The sequence below is a fragment of the Medicago truncatula genome, chromosome 7, assembly GCF_003473485.1.
Source record: "Medicago truncatula cultivar Jemalong A17 chromosome 7, MtrunA17r5.0-ANR, whole genome shotgun sequence".
Lineage (NCBI taxonomy): Eukaryota > Viridiplantae > Streptophyta > Magnoliopsida > Fabales > Fabaceae > Medicago > Medicago truncatula.
In genome coordinates, this window is record NC_053048.1 from 7,450,389 (window position 1) to 7,462,430 (window position 12,042).

Genomic DNA, 12,042 nt, shown 5'->3' on the forward strand with positions numbered 1-12,042 from the left:
CCAAGACTTAGGTTCAACGGGTAATAATGAGTCATGAAGTGATAGAACATGTTATGAGAAAAAGGATATAGAAAGCATGATCTTTGCAGCTAAAGAAGGAAGATATAATAGCAACTCTTAATGAGATCTATACTCTATGTTGAGTAGGGTACATAGCTACAGGAGTACTCTTGATAGATTCATCTATACGAATGTGGAACTGAGGTCGGTTCTATAGAATTTTGAGGCAGAATTTCTAGAGCGTTCGTTAAAACTGGGATAGACGTGCAGGGCCATAAATGCACGGGCTTTTAGAATACACCTTAGAAAAGGTTGAAGTAGATAAAATAGTCACAAGGAAGGGGGGTTTGAATTGTGACCCTTTAAAAATTATCCTGAAACTTAAAAGTGATTCTCAAGTAGTTTACTTGGAATAGTTAAGGTAATATTCTGACTTCAGAGCGTTCTGAATAAAGTAAATGTGTAAGTGTGTGTTGTGTATACTGTAATTAAAGAGTATAGGGAAGAGAGAGAGAGAGAGAGAGAGAGAGAGAGAACACATAAAGATTTATAGTGGTTCACCCAATGTGGGTTAGTCCACTCCTCACAATCTTGTGAAGGTTTCCACTATGATGTTTGAGATAACCTCTCAAATCCTGCACCTTACAATCTTTGTTCACCTCAACAATTACAACTCTGCATTCTCTAAGCCTCAACAGTCTTGCACCTTATTGCTAAGTTAACTATTTAGACTTTTACAACCTTTTCTCAAACTAACATTTTAGTACCCCTAAAGCTAGATGTGATTCTGTTTACAATTTGTAAGAGGTTTAAATGTTTGAAAATCAAACAGAAGAGGAGGAAGAAGAAGTTATCTTTAAGAGAGATAACAAGAAGAGAATTGATTTACACTACAAAGAAGGTAAAAAGAGCCTTCAGTGATGATCAATTCAAATTGCAAGAGCTTCAAACAATTTCAGTTGTTTTTTTGTATGCTTTGAAATGGTGCAAGTTTTGTTAAGGCCATGATCTCTATTTATAGATTCTTTGGGCTCATATAGCCGTTGTAGGGTGTCCAATTGTGTAATGCCATGTGTCCTGGGTCGCACAAGCTTTTACTTGAAATTCTGGGCAAACATTATGATCTCTAATGAACATTAGAATGTTGTTGTGTTCATGATGATCTTCATCTGGGTTCATCATGTATGAATGAACACATGAAGTTATGGGCATGTCATATGCTTTTCATATGAGTTTCTGGGCAATAACCAAAGTATGGGTTTTTCCACATACATCAGAAAGTTACTTTCCCAGATTTGCCTTGGGACTGGTGCAGGAGAGATAAAGTGGATTATGCATCTTCATGTCAATGCTTTGAGGGATTGTGTGGTCCTTGTACTGTACCAACTATCATGCGTGTCTATCTCTTGTTGAACAAGATAGATTTGCTTTGCTTTTGCTTTTTGCTTTTCACCCACTGTACTGTTCATAAAGTAAGCATGTGCTGAGCTGAACATTCTGACCATCAGAATGTTCCATCTATTTCACTTAGGATAATTTGTTAGACTACCATTTGATGTAATCAAATCCTTATAGTGGAATTCAATGAACTAAGTGGAGAGCTACCAATGGAGCTAGGAAAGCTTCAAAATCTTCTTGCTGTGAATATATCACATAACAGCCTCACAGGAAAGCTTCTAATTGGTAGCATATTTCAAAACTTGGACAAAAGTTCTTTGGAAGGAAACTATGGTCTTTGTTCGCCCTTGTTGACAGGTCCATGCAAAATGAATGTACCAAAACCTCTAGTACTTGATCCACATGGCTATAACGATCAAATGGATCCTCGAATCCCAAGAAATGAATCATCTGAGTCTAGTAGTCCAATTCATCACCACAGGTTCCTTAGTATTTCAGCTATTATAGCGATTTCAGCTTCTATTGTCATTGTAATAGGAGTGATTGCTATTAGTCTGGTAAATGCTTCTGTAAGGAGAAAGCTAGCATTTGTGGAAAATGCTTTGGAAAGCATGTGTTCAAGCTCTTCTAGATAGGATCACCAGCCAGAGGTAAACACATTCTTTTTTACTAGTATAATGACCCGTGCTAACACGGGGAAATAAAAAACTTTTTTAATCAAATGTATAGATTTTAAATTCGATATGAAAAAAATATCATCTTAATTTTGTATATATTTTGAAATATCTAAACATTTCATATAACGATAAAAATATTTGGATTATTATACTTGTACTAATTATTTGTAGTATAAGATGCATTCATTGTTAAAATTAGCATATGTAATTTTCTTGCAAAAATACGCCGACGTACTGTGTAATAATATTTGTTGGCAAAATGTATTTTATTAATCATAAAAACTAAAAAATATGTATTTTTTTTATATAATAGTCATTGTCACATGCATACACGTAGTAGGTAAATGCAAACGTTTAATTTTTTTTACGGGTGTGTATAAATATAGTTTGGGCTACAGAAACGCCGATTGTTATTTGTTTTTAATTTTTACAAAACAAATGGTCTAATGTAAATATTGTATTTTAGGGTAACAACGATGTAAACAAAATAAAAAAATAAAAAAAAAGGTTTCACGGATTGTTAAACCTGAAAAGTGCATGAATTAATAGTCAATGACAGGAGGATCTACTTATATAGAAATTGCATGTCTATAATGACCAGTACGCCTTACAAAGAAATTAAAAATAAAACGACTTCCAAACAATAGGCAACTTTAGTTTTATAAATTATAGCAACAACAATTCTAAAACATAACCAATGATCATACTTTTTGAAAAACTTCACGATACACAACATTTGTGGTCTCCTTACAAACATTATTATCTTCATCCATGATGAGCAGCTTCAGACCTTTTCTTGAAGTTACTTGAGAGACAGCGACATAAAGTTGTCCATGCGTGAGCACAGGCTTAGGAAGATAACCCCCACTCGAGATAAAGATTGACCCTGACTTTTATTTATTGTCATTGCAAAACAAAGCGTCAGTGGAAATTGCCTGCGCCTGAATTTGAACGGTAGTTCTGGATCACTCGGAATAAGATTCATCCTGGGAATGAATACTCTAGTACCTGCCCTTTTTCATGTAATTACGGTAGCAGCTATCGTGCTCTTCCCTAGACGTGTAATTGTCAGCCTAGTACCATTACACAGTCCATTGCCTTGATCGATGTTTCTCATCAGCATAACCGGACATCCCACCTTTAGTTTCAACCTGTGATTTGGAATTCCAAAGCTCTTAATACCATTAAGAAATTCTGGTGTGAACCACTCGCTTTGGACATCAGAATTTTCACCCGATCTAAAAATAGAATCAGAGGTTAAATACTCTTTCTCTTCACCTGGAATCAGCGACATCATAAATTCGTTAACATGCTCAACTGAATCAAGCGTTGGTGCGAGTATTCCCCTTTCTTGGAAAAGTAGTTGGTCACCAAGGTTATCATTCAGATCGGGATACACAAAGTCTATAAGTGACATCAACGGATTTGTTGTGTCTGATATCAGCGAATCTTCAGGAATTTCTACCTTCATTTCACCATTGTCACCCGAAGCATCGTTGCCGTCTCCAATTGAGAGTATCCACTTGCAAAAATTAGCAATTTCTTCTTGCTCTGCAGGTACCGAAGATGCACCCAATCTCATATTAACAGTAAGCCTCAACACATTACAATAAGCCTATATCTTTGACGAATTGACCGAGGCATCAACAATATCCGGCCTCGTTCCTCCTCGGACAACAGGCAATATCTGCCTAAAATCACCACCTAAAACTACTGTCATTCCACCAAAAGGTTTAAGTGCGTTTAAGGGATCATTCTTGAACATGATATCACGTAATGATCGGTCAACTACCTCAAAACACCATTGGTGCATCATTGGAGCCTCACCCCAAATTATCAACTTTGCAGCATGCATTAGGTCTGCCCTAGGACTATCCTTTTCCATCGTAAGCGATGACGCCTCATTAATCTCAATAGGGACTGTCGGCGTGGAGTGTGCGGTTCTTCCACCTGGTAATAGAAGAGCCGTTATACCGTTTGATGCAACATTCAATACAATTAACCCCTTCGATCTAACAACAGCCGACAATCTTTTCCATATAAAGGTTTTTCCAGTACCGCCGTAACCATATAAGAAAAAGAAACCACTATCGTCAGAACCAACAGACTCCATGATCTTGTCATGCACACATCTTTGTTCATCTGTCAGCATCAGTAACATATCAGCGTGTGTCTTTTCCAATTCAACTTTGCTGTAATTTAGCTCATCAATGATAAGTCTGTTTGTGAAAGTTGGCATGTCTGCCGCGTTTGGCCTAGGCATAGATTTGAAGTCAGTAAGCGACGTCCGTTTTCCTGAAGCAACATTTCAATTTCAATCAAACACATGTTCTTCAAGTCATCGCCACTGATACGCATATCTACATATTAAATGTAAAGTCACGAAATTAATATGAACACCTAAAGAAAAATGATAGTAAAAGAATATATGCAATGCAACAGAAAAAATGATATTAAAGTCACGACTCAATTCTTAATCGAAAAAGCTTATTTCAGCTTAACTCAAACTAAAAAAATAAGTTTATTTGTAAAGGATTTCCCAAGCCATTATTTATTTAAAGCGAAAATAAATAGATATAGGAACTGCTATAAAATGATGTCATGAATGCTCACTAATCTAGATAACGTGAAAAAGTAATCAATTAAAAAACAGAAAATGTGAACAAATTAATCAAGATATACATGGTGGAAAGCTATATATGACAGTTTTGTGGCGTTGACAGTAGATAAATATATTTATTTAATAGTGTATAATCAAATTAATAGTGTATTTGTTTTTTTTTTTTTTGAAAGAATATTGTATTTGTTTATTATCACTACTTAAATAGATAAATATATTTATTGAGATAGGCATACAATACTTTGAACAGGACTATGTTAACCAATTTTCTAAAATGTGCCTTTTTAGACAGAGAAAAAAAATGCAAAAATTAGATCGTAAACAAAACAAAAAATGGTGCATAGATTTAGTAATAAGTACAATAAACATTACCCAAAATATTCAGACGCTTCCTACGTTCAAATAAGATATCATTGGACAGTAACTGCCATGCCGCATCCCATACTATATCAGGGCTCGTCATTGTCCTAATGGTTAAGAGATGCACAAACAACCAACACAATTGATGGCCCGAACCTAACTCACCATTTTCCGTAATACCATCTATAAACTCTGTCGTCATCAAGTAATCCTAAAGCAGAGCGTGCTTCCTGGAACGTGTCATAGGTATGTCCATTAATCGTTTTTCATCTATATCTCATGCAGCCCTTCTTAACAGTCAATAGTATCCTCATGTAGTACAACTCAACGATCAATAGTATCCTCATGTAGTACAACTCCCATATACCAGGCGGCGTGTAATGAAGCCTTCCAATTTGATATCCTAGTTTACGTGGCTGCCACTGTTTGTCCTTCTTCTCATAAGTAAATCTTGTTAGAAATTCAGCATATGTTAGATCGCGATCGCCTACATACTGACGATTTGCTTCAAACCACACGAGAAACATGGTCTATGCTTCCTTGTTATACATCACCACGTCCTCGATGTCTCTTTTGCTGCTTTGTTAATCTCATATGTCATCTTGTTTCACATATCATTTTCGCTTCTATGTAGTTTTGCACAACCTTCCTTTAAAATCTTTTGTAAGAAAACACTATATTTTTCATCCTTTAAATTCCACCACTTGATCCTTGTATCCCAATCACGACATCTCATCTTTGGTCTTCTCTTAACCCTTACATCCATAACCAATATTATATGTTGGATAATCAAACTCTCTCCAAGTAAATCTTTAAGTCCAAACAAATATTTATGTCAGAATTCCCAATAAGAAATAAATCTATCTGAGAACATGATATCTCACTCTTGTATGTAATAATATTCCCTTTTCTTTTCCTAAAGTAAGATTAAAAGACAACAAAAAATCTAGGATGGATTTACCGAATGCTTTTTTCTTCCCAAGGCTATACCCTCATTCACGCCTTCAAAAGTTATGAAGCACTCCTTACATGCTCATTTAGATCCCCTCCTAGAAAAATATTCTTATTGTGGTATATCTTTAATTAAGCCTTTCAAATCCTTCCAAAATTTTACTTTAGGGTATTCTTTCAAACCTATCCAATGTGAGTAAACACTAATAACATTAAAGATGTCTTATTTCCTTTCAAAAAAATAAATTAAAGATGTCTTATGAAACTACAAATTTGTGGGCTACAATCCAATCTCCTGTCCTCTTTACATTCAAAATATCTTTTTTCCATTCCTTATCCTCAATAATGGCTACACCATTTCTCGATCTAACTATTCCAGTTTACCAATGCTTAAATACTGAACTATCTAATTCTTTCGCATTTTCACCCACCCACTTAGTTTCTTGTTGGCACATAAATTAATCTTCCTCCAACTCATAACGTCAATCATTTTCATATATGTTCAAGTAAGGGTGCCTTTTTCCATGTTCAAAAACATATCCTACTATCATGAACTAACTTCTTTACCCACACTTGTTCACAAAGATGTGGGACCCTTGCTTATTTTTTTACTTCATTCAGGCATCGGTGTATCCACCTTTTCTCATTTAACATTGTACTTGAGCTATACAACCCGTTTCTTCTAGGCACTATCCTAATGTTCACACTATTATATACTTGGTCCATGCCATAGAGATTCAAAGTGTTTCAATTAATTCAAGTGATCAAATTTTAAACAGTAAAATATAGTCCAAGTCTTGAGTTTTTTATAATATATAATTTCATTTAATTAAAGGGTTTTTATATCATGTGCAAATTTGCACATGTTAAGAAGTTTAAAGTACTATGTTTGATTTGGAACTTGTGTATTTTCTATTAATATATAAATTTTTAATAAATAATTGTTGTTTTCCAATAAATAGTTGCCGCTTTTAGTTACTTTAACATATGCAATTTTGCAAATGTTAGACAAACCCTTTAATTATATATATATATATATATATATATATATATATATATATATATAGAGGATGTATCATATGAGAATGGTATGTATATGTGAGAATGATGAGAATGAATGTGAGTCATCAGATTAAAAACAAATGGTTAACATTAAAAAACTTAACATGTGCCAAACTCCCACTACTCTCACGCGTTCATTGTTCTTCATCTGCATTCCAACCAGATTCTTCCTCTTCCTCTCCCACAGACCACAACACATCAGCTTCCTTTTCCGGTGCTCAAACGTTGTTCCCAACAAAAGGGTCGTCGGAACCAGCCAAGCTTTCCAACAACCACGAGGTTATCGTTCGCAAAACCCCCAGACCCCACCACCACAAGGATCGCTCCCCTTTCCCAGATCCGTTGTATTTACAGTGAGCCATAGTCACCGGCGCCGAGTGCCGGCAGGTCGTTAGTGTGCCAATAATTGATTGCGGATTATTGTTTGTGTTAATTTGAATTGAAAAAAAAATATTGTTAAGGGGTTAGAAAAAAAATTGATAAGAGGTCTCGTAATTTTTTTACGATAATTGCCAAAACAAATCCATTAATGAAATTTTTTGGAAGGATTCAAACTTTTGATTTATTTTCAACTATAGTTTACCTTTATTCATAACTCATGAAACTTCAAGGCCTCATGAATTTTCTTAATAAAATGAAATAGAATATTGTTGGTGATTCATCAGAGATAACTTAATGTTGGGTGCTAAAGCATAGAGAGTTGGGTGGCCGACAATGGTGGTGTGTGGCTAGAAGAAGAAGATGAGAATGATAGGATCAAGTGAGAATGCGTGAAAGGAGTTTGTGAGTTTGGCACATGTTAAGTTGTTTTAATCTTAACCCTTTGTTTTGAATCTGATGTTTCTCATTCATTCTCACATATACATACCATTCTCATAAGATAGCCCTGATTGGAGCATGTCAAAGTTTCAACAAATTATTTATAATTAATACAATTAAAGTATGTGTTTTATTTTTAAAGAACAAAATAGAATTTTTTTTTTATATGCTTATTTAAAGATTATTCAGAGGTACTTCCTAACAATTTTTTATATCGTATTCACGACTAATAACAATCATTTGAACTATTTTATTTCTCCCAATTAGTCTTTGGAAGTAAGTGTCGTGAAACAGAGAGAAAAATAGATAGCCTATTTAGAAGGTTTGTACCAAATTAATTTCATTCAAAATATTACAAACTACTATGTTTTAGTTTTCTTAATAAGTGTGTTTTTTTTTTTTTGCTTATAAGATGAGACGGAGGGAGTATATAGATTTCAAGCACATCGCCGTGAATGCTAAAATATTTATTTACTTTGCTCTTAAAAACTTAATATGATGAAATTGATTTATAAAATTAACATGAATCATTCTTATATTATAGATAGATGATCACTTGTTTTACAAATGTAGCTTTGTTGTAAGGATTTGGGACAATAATTTTAAATGGAAAGGAACAGTGGTGATTTTACCCGGCAATATTTTTTCACTCCTTGACTATTTTCCATCATCTTTTGAAGAAGAAAAAAATCCAATCAAATATAATGCAATATAATTTGGATCAATATTTACATATCCAAAATAAAGTAAAAGAAAACTCTTTTAATGTTAATAATATAAAGGAACAATAGATTAATAGGTTTGATAAAAAAAAATAGATTAAACTAATAAGTATTATTAAAAAAAGTTGGAAACCCTTTTCATTTCATTTTATCACAAGTTGATAAAATTTGACACACACACACTCATGAGAGTAAGCTGAAGTATCACAAAAAATTAAAATTAGAAACTAATAGATTAACGTAATAAATTTGTAAAAGTTTAGTATAGAGGTAAAAAGACATATCTTAAATATTAAAGACATATAACCAAATTAAATCAACTTGGATAAAATGAAATTGACTGCTTTTCCAAAAAAGGTTAATATAATTATTTTTAAAATGTCTTTAGGTTTAAATTTTTTAAAAAAGATCAAAGTATTTTTATTCATAAATATTTCATTATTTTTTTATGAAAAAGTTAGTAAACAAATTAATCAATTTATTCATAAAAAATTAAATACATTATACATAACAATTATTATTAAAATTTGTCATTAATGATAATCTTTTCATTAAAGCTAATTATTATTTGAAATCTGATAATAAAATGACTTATTTGAAGATATCATTATTCATTAAGGAAAATATTCTCATAAAAATTAATGTTTATTCAAAATATTACAATTTGATGACTTGTTTAGGAAGTTTGTATCACGTTAATATTTTTTTTTTTGTTACAAAGGGAAATATCGCATTAATATATTTTATTAAATAATTATATTTTTATTTTTACTTTTTTACTTGTATTTCTTTGATTGGTTGTATATAACTCTTTTTTTAAAAATATATTGGTTGTATATAACTATTAATTATTATGTGAGAGTTCACCTTAGAATTTCTTACGTGAAAAGTGTTACCGAGGGTGTTGATAAAAACTCGTGAAAAATAATCTAAATTCATGCACATGTATTAATATACTTGTATTATTCATGTAATATACTTGTATTATTCATGTACATGTGATATACAATAAATTAATAATTACAAATCATGAAGAAAAATGGGCATTCACGACACGCAACACTAAAATTTCCAATATAATAAATACAATCTTCAATTTCTTTGTCATTCTTGTATTTGAAAAAAAAAAAATTAAAGAAATAGTGCACTATTTCTTAATACACTAAATTCAAACGCCTCATTATCAATGTCTTTTGCAATGCTCCATCATATGACTCTTCTTCCTCATAAACGACTTTTTGTGCGTCACAATTTCGAATCACTTTGTCTCCCTGTCTAAACTAAAAAACAATAAAAGATATAAAAATAAAAGCTTTATGTAATCTAAATTAAAAATGAAAACGACAATATATGTTAATGAGAATGAGAGATTAACATTTTTCAATCACATATAAACCAAAGTCTAAAAACAAAAACAATGAAAATTGAAATGATTATTCAAATAGGAGTCATAGAAAATAATATGAAAATAAGAAAACAAAGAACAATTCAACAAAAAATTTGAGTTTATAGAGACTTTCAGAAAATTTGTGTTGCATTTTCCATGTGATGTAAAACTTGTGAGTATCGTAAACAATATTTATAGGAAAAATCATCAAAGTAATCACAATAATCACTCCCTTGATTTCTTCAAAAAAAAAAAAAATCACTCCCTTGATTTACGGATAAAATAAATGTGAAAAATATCCATTAATTTTCAAAAAGTCACACATTTGAAATCAGAAACAAAATCATATTATGTTAATCATATTAGTGCATTTTAATGATTTTTTTATTATTCCTTTATTTGTTTGAAAGTCAACAAAGTTAATTATGGTATATTTTTGTTCTTCCAAAAATTTGAATATTTTTAATTTAATAATTTTTTGTGGTAATTTTCTTTGGCTAATGAGGAATTACATGAATATATATTTTTCGTAACATTAATAATAAATATATGCTAGTACTATTTGTTTTTAAGGAATAATATATGTTAGTACTATTTGTAATCCAACAAATTAAAAAACAATTTATTAATCTTCTCATTAATAATATATTAATTAGTACTATTTTCTTTCTTTGCAAAATTCTAATATATTAGTATTATTTTATGAAATCCAATAATTTATAGACGTCATTCATAATGAAAACAATAATAATATTACTACTATTATCTCGATAGTTAATTATTATATTATTAAAAAAAATATATGCACAATATTAGGCCTATTCTTTTTATTTTTGAAGAGATAATAGGCCTATTCTAAAAAGTAGTATATAGAATCATGCATATTGGTGTACAAATTTAATTTGAAACTACAATTCCTATTCTGGTTACTATCATAATAACGTTTTTATCTAAAAAATAATAATCATAATAATGTTTTTTTAGGAATATTAATATTGCAATTTATTCATAATATCAAAATCAAAAATATAAATGGTTATAAAAATTAATTTGGGATAGCATTAAATATGAAATGCATGAGAGAAGAGTGCCACATATTGAGACTTGGAGCAAATGCAAATGCTTGAGGAAGAGTGCCACGTGTCAACACCAAGAGAAGAAAAAATTACTTCCATATTAGGACTTGAAATAGGTCCTAAATTTATATTATATAGATTCTCAATCCACACTGGATTGGATCAGCAATCCAGAAAACTTGCTCAACAAGGCATCTGAAATCGGTGAAGGAGTGTTTGGAACAGTTTTCAAAGTTCCATTGGGATCACAACAAGGAAGAAATGTTGCAATCAAGAAACTTATCACATCAAACATTCTTCAATATCCAGAAGACTTCGACAGGGAAGTTAGAATTATAGGAAACGCCAGACATCCAAATTTGATTGCGTTGAAAGGATACTATTGGACTCCTCAACTACAGCTTTTAGCATCTGAATTTGCACCAAATGGTAACTTGCAATCCAAGTTACATGAAAAGCTTCCTTCAAGTCCACCACTTTCTTGGCCAAATAGATTCAAGATTTTACTTGGAACAGCAAAGGGACTTGCACATTTGCATCATTCATTCAGGCCACCAATAATTCACTGCAACATAAAACCAAGCAACATCTTACTTGATGAAAACTTCAACGCTAAGATATCAGATTTCGGATTAGCTAGGCTATTATCAAAGCTAGACAAGCATGTGATGAGTAACAGGTTTCAAAGTGCATTAGGCTATGTAGCACCTGAACTAGCTTGTCAGAGCTTAAGGGTCAATGAGAAATGTGATGTGTATGGCTTTGGCGCATCAACCAATGATATATATTACACCAATATGTTTCAACTATTAAAACCCTAAGGACAATAGATCATGCAGGTGTTTTCCTTGAGGCAGTTGGTGAACCAATAAAATGCATAGTTACCATGCTGACAGATGGTACAATATGGAAATCCCGGAAATAGCCTTCTTCAAGAGTTGAATAGAGATGAAGAAATTCAAGAAAATTT

General features: G+C 31.8%; 1 protein-coding gene across 1 annotated transcript; it reads left to right on the forward strand.

Annotated features, from left to right (window-relative positions):
• Nucleotides 1-7,091: 7,091 nt before the first annotated feature.
• On the forward strand, nt 7,092-11,893 carry LOC112416552 (probably inactive leucine-rich repeat receptor-like protein kinase At3g28040). Its single transcript, XM_024770767.1, has 2 exons — nt 7,092-7,125; nt 11,211-11,893. The coding sequence occupies exons 1-2, from the start codon at nt 7,092-7,094 to the stop codon at nt 11,891-11,893; spliced, it is 717 nt and encodes a 238-aa protein (XP_024626535.1).
• The last annotated feature ends 149 nt before the right edge of the window (nt 11,894-12,042 follow it).

Excerpts from the sequence above, each read along its gene's own strand:
- LOC112416552 (XM_024770767.1), top strand. The coding sequence starts at position 7,092 with ATGGTATGTATATGTGAGAATGATGAGAATGAAT. Across the intron at positions 7,126-11,210 it reads TGAGAATGATGAGAATGAAT|ATTCTCAATCCACACTGGAT; the intron begins GTGAGTCATCAG and ends TATATTATATAG.